The 13,769-nt window shown below is 36.4% G+C and overlaps 2 protein-coding genes across 2 annotated transcripts in view; one reads left to right on the top strand and one right to left on the bottom strand.

The window, feature by feature from the left end:
• LOC106138830 (uncharacterized) overlaps positions 1–13,769 on the top strand; it is a 154,055-nt gene that overhangs the window by 24,188 nt on the left and 116,098 nt on the right. The window contains exons 2-3 of the mRNA XM_013340113.2: positions 2,312–2,484; positions 11,088–11,133. Coding sequence (XP_013195567.1) covers positions 2,419–2,484; positions 11,088–11,133 — 112 coding nt within the window. The 5' untranslated portion in view covers positions 2,312–2,418. The remainder of the gene's footprint in view (positions 1–2,311; positions 2,485–11,087; positions 11,134–13,769) is intronic.
• On the bottom strand, positions 5,077–8,791 carry LOC106138832 (uncharacterized). Its single transcript, XM_013340115.2, has 2 exons — positions 8,573–8,791; positions 5,077–7,104 (listed from the first exon to the last, which is right to left on the bottom strand). Exons 1-2 carry the CDS (start codon positions 8,751–8,753, stop codon positions 6,584–6,586), a joined length of 702 nt encoding a protein of 233 aa, XP_013195569.1. The 5' UTR covers positions 8,754–8,791; the 3' UTR covers positions 5,077–6,583.

The raw sequence follows: 13,769 nt of genomic DNA, 5'->3' as shown, positions 1-13,769 counted from the left end.
ATCCCGGTCAGGGCATGATGAGTAAAGAACGTTCTCTGATTGGTCTGGGTCTTGAATGTTTATCTATATAAATATTTATTATAAAATATAGTATCGTTGAGTTAGTATCTCGTAATACAAGTTTCAAATTTACTTCGACGCTAGCTCAATCTGTGTAATTTGTCCCGTAAATATTTATTTATATAAAAATTTGTGTGAGACTCAATGAAACCAGCACAAAAAGTATATTTTTTCTTAAATTAATTTAATGCAAATATTCTGTAACAGAACACTCCGAGAAGATGTCATTTTTCGTTAAAAACAATCAGTTTCAACTTTTTTAATTTTGAACTTCCACGCTTCGGGTCAATTTGACCTTTAAACAAAAACATACAAAAAGTCGGTTCGTTTGAGTTGAGATCTAACGTCGTCGGAACCATTGAATGTGAAAGCTTTGCTTTATATAAATACGAAATTGTATAAAAAAAAATTACATACGTGTGGTTCCCGGCACCAATAGAAAAAAGCATAGGATTATTTGCATCTCTTTCCCATGGATGTCGTTAAAAGCGACTCAGGGATTGGTTTACAAACTTGGGATTCTTTTAGGCGATGGGCTAGCAATCTGTCACTATTTGTACTCTCAATTCCATTATTAAGTCAAACAGCTGAACGTGGCCTTTCAGTCTGTCTCTCTCAGCTCTGTCTACCCCCAAATGATATAGACGTGATGACATATCTAAAAACCTCAGAGAAATGTATCGTTCAAAATTCTTCAAAATTGATTAACGCAAGCAGAACCACACGGCAACGCTTGTATATTTATTTATTAATTTTTATTTATAGAATAAACTTGTAGTCTCAAAAGTTTCCGTCTGTTTCGCTTTAATTCGGAACAGGACAAATGCATTAGAAGGATTCTTTCGCTGCACATTTTTAAAGTTTATTTTGTTACGTTCAAATAAATTAATGCAGTTATTTTTCACAATTTTTTTTCGCTTCAGTATCACCATAAGTGACTATGTAAAAATGAACTTAATCCATTACTATCTATAATATTTAAAAGATTCTTTATCAATTGACATATAATATTTAAAAAAGTCTTTATCAGTTCTAATGTTTCTGATTCAAGGATTCTGCTTTTCAGCAGGGCTAGCAACCTGTACTCTAATGTAAATTAATTTTTTGTAACTGGTTATGAAACAAGAAAAAAATCCATGTTCACATCTGGTTATCAAAGATCAGTTTTAAACGTGGAATAGGTTTGAATCTCAATTCCATCTCTAAACGCGGCTGAACGTAGCTCTATCCTAACGTTAAAACATTAGAAAGTTTCTTGTAACCAAATTAAGAGGTGACAAATTGTGTGTTAAAAGTTGTTACAAATTGAATTAACGCTACAAAAACAGTATGTCGAATTCATTTTATTTAACAGGTTTAACAGTCATTTTTTTACCTCCGTTCTGTATACGAGTAGTCATCATGCAAATAGGAACTTGTCGTCCGATTGTATACATAGACATAATCACGTAATTATCTCTTACTTAAAAAAAATTACACACATACATTTAATCATACATACATATAATCACGTCCATATCCCTAGACAGAGCCAACAATCATCAAAAGACCTGAAAGGCCACGTTAAGCTGTTTGGCTTAATGATAGAATTGAGATTCTAATCTAGCCTGTCGCCTAAAAGAAGAATCCCAAGTTCATAAGCCTATCCCTTAGTCGTTTAGTTTTTGACATCCATGGGAAAGAGATGGAGTGCTCCTATTCTTTTTTCTATTAATGCCGGGTACCACACTGCACTACATACATATACATGTAATCACATCTCTTTACCTTGCGGGATAGACAACAGTCTCGAAAAGACTGAAAGTCCACGATCAGTTGTGATGAAATTGAGATTCAAATAGTGAAAGATTGCTAGCCCATCGCTTAAAAGACCCCTTAGTCTGCAAGGGAAGATTAATATAGAACCTACATATATATAAATTCATAGGGTTAAATTCACGGGGTTTCGTTAAAATTCGAAGAAATTATAGACGCGTGTGGTTCTCGGCAGACCATAAAAGGACCATTCGTGGATGAAGACCATTTAAGTACTTTCTAGTGCAATTTCTGAAAAATTGTCAGGAAAATGTTGTTAAGACAGTCTACTCTTTGTTAAAAATGTTTTCTTTTAAGAATCATTCTTCTAGATATTCCATAGTCTTTGTCGCAGGAGGCCACCTATAAAACCTAATGTCGTGTGCCCATACATACCTATTGTAATTTATACACTTTTCAAGAAAAGACGTTTATTTTTTTTATTTCTTTGTTACAGATAAGTGAAACAGTGAAGTGCAGTGACGGTGATTTCGAAGTGATGTTGTGTTAGTTCACGATGTCGACACGGTGGCGCTGCGATCGCTCGTGACGTCAGAGTCCAAGATGGCGGACTCCAGTCCCGCCACCTCCATCATCGAGGGAACTGTGAAATTCCGGGATGGAAAGAAGGTAAGCACCGTATTATATATATATATATAGCGAGGGAGATATATATATATACTACTCTGTCAAGAAAGTAGCAGGAAAAGATCAATAATACACAAACTGTTTGTTATTCATCCAAATTTATTTTATCACCTTCAAAATATGCTCCTTTAGAAACGATACACTTACGCCAACGAATAATCCAATCATCAAAACATTTTTTAAACGCTGTTTCCGGAATTGAGGTCAGTTCTCGCCGCGAATTCTCTTTTATGTCTTCTACCGATTGAAAACGGGTGCCACGAAGTGGTAATTTGAGTTTAGGAAAAAGAAAAAAGTCGGCTGGAGCCATAACTGAATGTGATGAACATAGGTGAATATGGTGGTTGCTCGATGGTATTTGTTGAGTGTTTGGTTAAAAATTCGTTCACAATGATGGCCTTGTGCGAAGGTGCATTATCATGGTGCAAAATCCAAGAATTTTCTTTCCACAAATCTGGCCTTTTTCGTCGGATTTGCTCTCTTAAACGCCGCATAACACTCAAATAATATTCCTTATTTACCGTTTGACCTTCCGGCAAGAATTCCGAGTGCACAACACCGCGATAGTCAAAGAAAACAGTCAACATGACTGACTTTTGAACGACTTTGGCGTGGTTTTTTCGGTTTCGGTTCAGTTGGAAGGCGCCACTCCGAAGCTTGTTGACTAGTTTGCATGTCAAACTCGTAAACCCACGTCTCGTCACCAGTAACAATGCGTTTCATGAATGTTGGGTCGGAATTGACTCGTTCTAGCATGTCCTCAGCGACTCTCATGCGATTGAGTTTTTGAAAAAAATTCAGGTCTTTTGGGACTAGCCGAGCGGCAACATGTTTCATACCCAAATTATTAGTTAAAATGGTACGGATCGACTCGTGAGATACAGAAAGTTCGGTGGCTATCTCTCTCAAAGTTGAATGAGGATTTTCAGTCACTATTTCCTTCACTTTTGCGATGTTAACTTCAGTTGCAGACGTTGATGGCCTACCAGAGCGAGGCAAATCTTCCATCACATCTCGACCGCTTTTGAACGCTTTGTACCACTCATAAGCACGAGTTTTTGATAAAGTCGATTCACCGTAAGCCTTCTGTAACATTTTCAGTGACTCCGAACACGATATTCCATTGGCAATGCAAAATTTAAGACAAACTCTTTGTTCGATGTTTTTATCCATTATGAAATTAGCAATACACACTAGATATGATATAACTAAAAATAGCACTGTATTTAATGTAAACAACAGATGCAACTCAAACTCCGCGCCAAAATGGAAAACAGTTGTGCCAATCTAACAACAACAAAAAAAACAAAAATTTGAATTTGGAACCATAAATAAATAATCCATTCCCGATACTTTTCTGACTGAATGTATATATGTATATGTCTCCCTCGCCTATGTCCCTATAAATCTATAAGTACATAGGTATAATCACGTCTATATCCCTTTCGAATAACACATAACAACAATCATGAAAATACCATGGCATGTCAAACACAGACTATCTATACTAAAATATTAAACCGAAAAATTTGTTTGTTTGAACGCGCTAATCTCAGAAACTATTGGTTCGAATTGAAAAATTATTTTTGCGTTGAATAGACCATTTTTCGAGGAAGGCTTTAGGCTATATAACATCACGCTGCAACTTTTAGGATAAATTATTCATCCTTGAGGGCTTCAATGATGCCCGAAATAACTATTCCACGCGGACGAAGTTGCGGGCACAGCTAGTAAATATATATGCCCTGGTCAAACATAGAATTTTTTATCTGGAATTTCCACGAAGTCGAGGCACGGAGAATAAGTTAACCCATCTATCATTCATGCCTCTTACGTCAAAAGCTATATGATTACAGCAAGTAGGTATACAACCTTTAAAACGTTAAGTTAAAATTATTGTTGGATATTGGATAACCATTACCTTGCAGCTGCTGGCACGCTTATCAACACATAGACACTTTTTCTAGATACTGATAGCGTTTATCATGTTTTGGATAAGCAATATGGGACTACTGGCGATACGCAGCGATAATCAATTTGTACAAAACTAGCTGTTGCCCGCGGATTCGTTAACTTACAATCTCATTACAAAAAAGCTGATTCACCCAATCTAGGATCCATGGTCGAAGGCATACCCCGGGCTCCTCTCCAAAGAGGTGAGGATGCAACCGGGACTAAAGGAGGAAGATCTTTCAATTACAATTATCGGTCAGTTTCTATTTTATTAATTACTGAGTAAGTGACTGACAAACATTGCAAACTACTGCGCGAAATATATAATACTAGAGGCCGCCCGCGTCTTCGGTTGCGTGGAATCAATCCTGCGGGAACTCCGGGATTAAATGTAGCCTTTATGTTATTCTGGGTCTTCAGCTACCTACATACCAAATTTCATCGTAATCGGTTCCGTAGTTTTTGCGTGAAAGAGTAACAAACATCCATACTGACATACTCTCAAACTTTCGCATTTATAATGTTAGTAGGATAATGTTATAAATAATATAATGAAAATTGACGTTAAGAGTTGAATTGCCATGTTTATTATTTAGGTTTTTGGTACAGATAATAAATTAATATTCATAGTACAAAAACGACCATATCCGGGTGTCAACAATATACATATGTATATATTTCAAACGGAAGTGTGAATCACATGTTTTGCATGAAGGGACTATGATCGAAGTCCTGTGACTAATTTGTATGGCATTTGACTATCAAAACATAACTTTGTACCTATAGTATCTTTATGATATACCTACACACGATATTGCCCGCGACTTTTTATTTGCGAAATCTGGTTTATTCCGATCTCGTTGGAATTTCGCAAAATCTTTTGTGAGCTGTATTCTCTCGAAAAAACTTAATGTGTTTTCAGCCAATTGCCAACGATATAAAAATAAACCAAAGTTTAATAGTCTATCCCTTGATAGACTTTTACAATCTGCACAGAAAGAGAAGCAGCTTGTGCTCTAATCTCTTGAAAATACTTGATATGTGCCAGCTAAAACTAACCGCGTATTGTATCGATCATAGTTACACATCAAGCTGCCTGAATGTGCAGGTTTCCTCACGATTTCCCTCACCGTAAGAGCTCAAATCTAGACTATCTAACCAGTGAGATGGGAATTGACAGCAGTAATTAGATAAAAATAACATACTGTGCCGACCCCACGTAGAAAGAGGGAAAAGGTCACGACGGAGAAGAAGAGCTCAAATCTAGATTTTCCTACCGTAAAAGCTCAAATCTAGGTTTTCCCCTGCCTGTAAGTATATCAGGGAATTCTAGATTTCATTATGTTAACAGTATTAACCCAGGAACTAAAATAAACCAAAATCGTGACTAATGGAAACTGAATAAATATAGTTGATCCCGATCGATATTAGAAATTAAAATGATGTCGAGTCGAAACAATACAAGTAGTCTTTTATTCAACATTTACGTAAAATGGTCAACTCTGTTGAATTTCAGCAATTCGGTAGTTTAACTTTTTCTAGCTAAAAATTTTTATCCAGATTCTATTAGTAAGTAGTTAAAAATGTTTAGAATATTACAATGTAATAAAATGTTTATCATAGCTGTTAGTTATTCGAAGAAATAAATAAAATAATAATAAAAATATAAAAAATAGTTTACATAGCAATGGTATACTGCACAATGTTGTTTATCTAAAGATTTTTTAATTTGCATTTACAGGTACATAATTTCGAAGCCGATGAGAACAAAATTAAACTAATATAATTATTCCAAATATAAAACGATAAACATATAGCAACTTCTTATAAAAATCAACAATTACACTTAAAATTGGGATTACCTACCAAACTTAATTTTTAATAATAGTAATACATATTTGTGTTAACAACACATAATTTTTTTTATAATAGTAAAATTTGTGTTTGCAATAGTACTAAAATATTGTCAGTATAATTGTCATAACAATCAGTGATTTCAAAAGTCATTGCATCAGTTTATTTTAGCTATTTGCCTTATTGCACAAAAATTAAGATAATAATGTACTTACAATACTTACATATTTAAAAAATAAACTTAACTTAGTTATTAACTTATTTTACCACAATATCATTCATCTTGAAAACTGATGGCTTTCAATACTTTCAATATACCTATCCTAGCTTCAAACTTTTGTTTGTCATTCAATTTTTTAAAACTGGGCACTAGTGACAGCATAAATTGTTTATCATCGTCGTCATCACTCTTTTTCAAATCTTTCAACATGTCTAAAATCTTCTCCTGAACTGTATCGTTGGCCGTGTAAACAGCCTGTTGAAAAGTTTCAGCGCTCTCTAAATTCGATTCAGATATTCTCCCTCTAGACGCAGACGGTTCATACTCGTATTCAGCTTTTATCAATTCCTGATCGAGAGGATCCGACGAGTCATCACCGGAATCGTTCACCACTTCAGTGTGTTCCACCGAGTCAGGGTCAAGGAGAAATGTCATCATGTCAAAGTATTCGTACTTCTTACGTCTCTTGTATGGTCCCTCGTTCCTTTCCCTTTTGAGTTTCTCTTTCCTTTGCAAAGATAACTCTCTTGTGAAACACGTGCGAAGACTCTTCCAGCGTTTTTGGAGTTCGTGGGCTGAAATAACGAGAGTCGAATAACAAAGTCGAATTGAATCGGTTCCGTGTGGTTCCCGGCACATTAGAATAGAATTGCTCCGTATCGATCCCATGGATGTCGTAGAAGGCGACTAAGATTCTTATAAACTTGGGATTCCTTTTGTAGGCGATGGCTTAGCAACTTGCCACTATTTGAATCTCAGTTTCATCATTAAGGCATAGACTTGAACTAACAGTTTCCAAAAGATTGAAAGATCATTTTCAATCTTTTGAAGACTGTTAGCTGTTAGAAAATTACTCAGTATGTTCAAAAGTTTCCAAGAAATGTAATGAATTGGGTCAGAATTTAAATTATTTTCGTTTGTGAAATGGATAAAGTTTTCTTGTTAAAATACTTAAAACAGCCGAAAATATGAATGACGCTCCTGTGTTTGTGTTTCAGAGGAAAGAGAATTGTCAAAGCCCAAGTGTTTAACTTACATACATACATATAATTACGTCTATATCCCTTGCGGGGTAGACAGAGCCAACAGTCTTGAAAGACTGATACGCCACGTTCAGCTGTTTAGCTTGATGATAGAATTGAGATTCAAATTGTTACCGGTTGCTAGCCCATCGCCTAAAAGAAGAATCCCAAGTCAAAACGCTTGCCCCTGGCTAACTTATTAATCACATAAAGAAAGCACGCAACGCACACTTTGCTAATTAAGTAATTACCTGCTTACGTAAACAGTAAATGTTATACTGACGGAAATTAACTTGTTAACAATTCACGCTCCGTTTTATAAAGAAAGTGCTTTAAAAAAATAACTCAAGTACTTATGTACATGTATACATGCATGGGCTTATAAATTTGATATTCTTCTTTTAGGCGATGGGCTAGCAACTGTCACTACTTCAATCTCAATTCTATCATAAAGCCAAACAGCAGCTCAGTCTCTTCAAGACTGTTGGCTCTGTTTACGCCGCAAGGGATATAGACGTGACTATATTTATGTTTGTATGTACGAAGCTGTATGTGGCCTTTCAGTCTTTGACACTGTCTACCCCGTAAGGGATAGAGACGTAATTGTATTTACATATTATATTAATAACAATAGGTTATATTACAAACGATGTGGTTAACTTCATGCATACATACATACCATCACGCCTTTTTCCCATTTAGGGTAAGCAGAGACTAAAGGATTTCCACTTGCTACGATCCTTAGGTACAGACCTCTTTCGGTTAACTTTAGCGTTTAACAAACTTTTTTGAGTAACTTTTGCTTCTCCGTCGCAGGTTTGACAAACGCCACACAAAAATGCAACAATGACAGTCAATTCATAAAAATTCTAAACCCCAAAAAGCAACATAATAGGGGTAGACAGTTATACATAACAATACCATTCAACACAGATTAAATCCGTAAAACATGAAAAAAAAAAAACAAACACTCGAAAACTTTTTGTGTCAGTCGCAGTAGCTGGTCGCGCTAAAAACGTACCGTATTCAACTTTGTCTTGCGCTCTCAGATTATCCCAGTTACCGTAAACCTCCTTACATACTTCCGTCCACATCTTCGATTTGTACTTCTTATGGCAAAAATAATTAGGATCATTCTTATTGTACAACCCTGGCCGTATCTTCACTGCTTGTATTAATTTCTCCGGTTCAATTTCGGACATTTTTTGTTGACAAGTGACAGCGTGCGATCGCTGTGACGTGTCTGTGGCAACTAAAGATGGCGGCGGCGCGGGTGTCGCTCGTCCGTCGCGCAACTATGGCGCAACTCCAGCGGACATTTTTGTAGGTCGACTAGTGTGTGCACTGTTTCGGAGAAAACGGGACAGATATATATCGTGCAAATAATTACTAATGTTAAACTAATTAACAAGACCTAAAAAATATGTTGCACCTATATATTTAAACTAGGTGTCCCGGCAAATGTTCTTTTGCCATATGAATAAATTTTAAGTAATTTCTAGTTAAAAAATCATGTTAAGGGAGGACAAACCTTATCACTAAGGGGTATGAAAAATAGATGTCCTATTCTCAGCCCTACTCAATATGCTCACAAAATTTCATGAGAATCGGTCAACCCGTTTCGAAGGAGTGCGGGAACGAAAATTGTGACACGAGAATTTTATATATAAGATGTCTTCCGTTACTGAGTGTACAGTACACAGTCAAAATTTAATGTCTTTTGACTCATGGCCGATGGGGCCAAAAAGTCTTCGAGTGGAGATCACGTACCGGAAAGCGCAATGTAGACCGGCCCCCCGCGAGATGTACCGATATGATCTGGTGAAGTCCGCGGGGAAACGTTTGATGCATGTCACCTCCAACCGAGCGAGGTGGAACTCATTGGGGGAGGCCTATATTTAGCAGTGGACGTCCTACGATGATGATTAATTCCTAAGATATCTTCCATGTAGCATATTGTTTACAGCCAGCATTATGCTGAGGGGGTACCCTTTCGGGAGCACCATACTACATGTTTGTTTTTGTACATATTTTTGTTTCCTTTTTGTCTTTTTGGTATGGTGTTCTTTGAATAAATTCTTTTTACTTTACTTTACTTTTACTTTCCGCAATTATTCACAACAGGCTTTGGGCGAATTTTTCTTTTCATTAAAGAACACGACACCTATGAGCTGGCAAAAGCTTGAGAAGCTAACTTGACTGAAAATTGTCTTAAGTGGAGATTAAGCTTGAATCATTGCTCCCACTTCACGATTTCACGTTCTTTGCGTATTTTATTGCAGAGTTTAATATGCGATACACATTATGTCTGTATTTTTTTTTTCCAACAAAAAAAGGTTTTTGTTTACAATGAATCATAGACACTCTATTGTTGCACGTGCGTATTGCCTGCCACAGTCGAGACAGCATCGTATCGCCGACTCCCTCGTCTCGCCGACGCGACGCGACTGTCTGCCGATTGAGCGGCAACGTAATGGAATAGAATAATATCACTTTTATAGTAATAGCTAGGACGTTGATTCATTTATGGTTTAATCAAAATTTAATCTTTTTGTAGCAAGAATCCAGATTTTTATTTAATACTAAATTTTTCAAGTTGGCAATAGTTTTTCAAGATTAGGTATACTGGCTATTTGTGTCGAAAGAGTAGCGTTGATGGGTATTTGCTATTTGACCTAGACAAGACTCCAGTTAGGTATTTTAACTATTTATTTAAAAAAAACTGCGTAACTGATTGATTGACTGACAGGCAACACACAGAAACGAAAACGGTGGATCGAGATTTTTGTAATTTAGTATGCAAGTAAGTCATAGGGTTTAGGGGTGCCCTTAAAAAGGATTTTTCGTACACTTTTACGGACACGGGTAATACGTAGATTACGAGTAATACGGGATTTTCGTTTAACACGGACAGAGCCGTGGTCGACCGCTATTAATGTTAACTGAACGTCTTTAGATTTACCCTTTACAGTTTTACGGCTAAACTGCTTGACCGATTTTGTTCAAATTTTGTCAGTAGGTAGTTACTTATATTCTTATTTGTGCGAAGCCACTCTTAAGCACCTTATTCTGATAATTCGCAAGGGAATGCGGCCTCGCACACTCCGTATGTTTTTCAAAGAAATGATTTTTTTTGACGTGACAACGTCTTATAATTCGATTGAGCCGGCTGCACGCACGAAAAACATGACTCATGCGGCGTTACCTCGCTCTGAGGCGTTCCATGTAAGGCTTGAAGTGCAAGCGGGAGCGCGGAACGAGCGACAAAGAGGCACAATCGGCCTTCGCGCTCGGCAGCGTATTCCTCCTTCTCTATACACATAGAAATCTATTAAACAAATGAAATTAAAATTTTCTTTTGAGAAATGCTACCATTCCATCAGTATTTTATTAAGACGTTGTTTCGTTCAACGATCGTCAGTAAACCGACTTTACAGACAACTGATTTTTTTGATAAAATTATAATGCGGTGTAAGTTTTTTTTTGGATAGATCTTTGAAAATGATGATTAATGATATAGTTTCTTTTTGTTCCAGTGGAAGTCGCGATGGTGTGTCATGCGGAAGCTATCTCCAGTAGCAGGTATGTTATATACATACACATACATACACATGATCACGTCTATATCCCCTGCGGGGTAGACAGAGCCAACAGCCTCGAAAAGACTGAATGGCCACGTTCAGCTATTTGGATTAATGATAGAATTGAGAGAATCATCACCATCGCACCAAAGAATCCCAAGCCTTTTACGACATTCATGGGAAAGAGACGGAGTAGTCCTATTCTTTTTTGTATTGGTGCCGGGAACCACACGGCAAGTATGTTATTATTGACCATTTCGAGATACGTTCGTCTAGGTCTTCCCACTCCGACCTTTCCCTCCACACTCTCCTTGTATATCTGCTTAGTCAACGTATCTTGATTCTTGATCAAATTAAGGACGTCCTGGTAAAGGGTCATGTCAAAAGTACCCGAAACCGCCGAGCTTGCATGAAGAGAGTTATGAATGTGGATGAAGCGAAGGAAGTATGCAAAGATCGTGGCAAGTGGAAAGAGGTAGTCTCTGCCTACCCCTCCGGGAAAGAGGCTTGATTTTATGTATGTATGTATGTAAATTACACAGATTGAGTTAGCATCGAAGTAAGTTCTTAACTTGTGTTTCGAAATACTGTTCCGGTCTACTTTTTTGGAGAAATCTTTCCAGGTTCAGGCTGTAAGGCTCTGGAATGCTCTTCCTGAAATGATTAGGAGAGCTCCTAGTCGCTCTGCGTTCAAACATGCTGTGAAGGGGTTCTTTCTTCGGAAGATTAATGATGGGTCATCCTAATTATATATCCTAATTATACATATATTTTATGTATGTATATGTATTTATAGTGTATATTATGTATGTATATCTTGTATGTATTTACGTATTTTTTTTTGTAATGTATGTATTTTGTCAGTATGCATGTGCACTTTATCGCACCACCAACTTAAAGTTTTTTCTGTTTGGTCAGCTGGTTGACTGGTAGAGAATGCCAAACGGCATTAAGTCCGCCTTTTGTACATTTTTTGTTTTTTGTGCAATAAAGTTTAAATAAATAAATAAATACTAACTCAACGATACTATATTGTATCGCACGAAAAACTATCGCTGTTTCGCTTTTTATTATGACGTGAAACGGGATAGCGATAGTTTACCGCGCGATAACAACGGCGTGGCGCGTGCGCTGACCGGTGATTCTAAAAGTAAAATGTCTTCCTTATTTTCCCAAAACCTTTTACAGTAATCCCTAATAGCGTATAGGCTGGAGCAAAACAATATATTTTTCTGAGTAGGGTACTTGGGAGTGCTACCATTAAACTTTGCAATAGATAAGCAACGATACTAAATCTAAATGCAATCCATTATGTGCTGATACGTAGGTAACGTTGTTTGATTGCGCGAATATTTCCGACGACATTTACTTTAACCTTGTAATTATTGATTTAGATTTATCTATCATCGAATTAGATTTTTGCCTGTGACTTTGTTAGCTATAAAAATTCAACTTGTTATTATAGATAGGTATATATGTATACTACATAGGTACATACATCTTTCAGTCTTGAAAAGACTGATAGGTCACGTTCAGCTGGTTTTGCTTGCTTCAGTTCGTTCGTTCAATAGTTTTTGCTAGGGAAATAATTAATAACACGTTAACGCAATCTTTCGCATTAATAATATAAGTTGGATTAAACGATTATTAATAAATTTAGCTTGTCATTTAGCGAAATAAAAGTGTTACGATTGTGGCCTTTCATGTAAGAAATATTACCAAAATTCATAATATCGCGTCGCAACGCAATGCGAGGGTTGTTCTAGGTAATCTTATAAATAACATAATCCTTCCTTTCTGGTCTAGTAAGACAAGAGGAAATTCTTTCAACAGAACTCAAGGCTATTTTGAAGCAACAAAAAAAAACCTTTGGCTATTTCAATCGAAAACAAAACAGGTAAAATCCTTTGAGTGAATTCTTAATGACGAATGTTTTAAGAAACTTGCATAAATATTTTTTTATTACCTTATTAGCTTTGCAATAGAGTCTATAATCTGTTGAAGTCAGCTCAGGTAATGACCTTCCCAAGGCCTTCGTTTTGATGATTTAACTGTGTTGAAATGTTAGTTAAATGCTATATTTATGTATCAACCGTTTAATTATTTGACATCATCAAGCTTAGACATATCACGTCTTTTGAACCGTACGGGATAGACTGCGCCAACTGACAAGAGTCAAAGGCCACGTCCAGCTAGATCACTACATAATACAAATGAGATTCATAGACATCGAAACATTTTTAACCCACTGTCTAAAAAGGAGTCTCAAATTTACGAGACTTTGTTGACTTGACTGATATGTCTTAGCTCTCAGTCGGAATCTCACGCCATACAGCTGAGCGTAGCCTAACAGTATTTATTACAAAAAATTATATACTGGAGCATTTAATACAGTAATTCTAGTACAAATGTGCTAATTATTTCAAAAGAAATCTCTTCCAGTAGACCCATGAGAGGAGAGATGAATTTTTGGATCGGTATGGCGTGTGCATAAAGTCTTTCTTTGGACTTTTGGATATAGATCAGCTTATATGTATGTATGTCTTAGCTTTATTTCTGCAAATTATATAATTTCCGTTTCAAAACAGTTTATTAGTTTTGGCGGGAAAAAGTAACAAACACACAACCTTATAAACT

This window comes from Amyelois transitella, chromosome 17, assembly GCF_032362555.1.
Source record: "Amyelois transitella isolate CPQ chromosome 17, ilAmyTran1.1, whole genome shotgun sequence".
NCBI lineage: Eukaryota > Metazoa > Arthropoda > Insecta > Lepidoptera > Pyralidae > Amyelois > Amyelois transitella.
Note: the sequence above shows the minus strand (reverse complement) of the source record. Positions and strands in the feature narration are given on the sequence as shown.

Bases quoted from the DNA above. Each gene is read 5' to 3' on its own strand.
- LOC106138832 (XM_013340115.2), bottom strand. From the start codon at position 8,753: ATGTCCGAAATTGAACCGGAGAAATTAATACAAGCAGTGAAGATACGG. The intron at 7,105-8,572 runs GTACGTTTTTAG...TCGTTATTTCAG, and splicing joins GCAAGACAAAGTTGAATACG to CCCACGAACTCCAAAAACGC.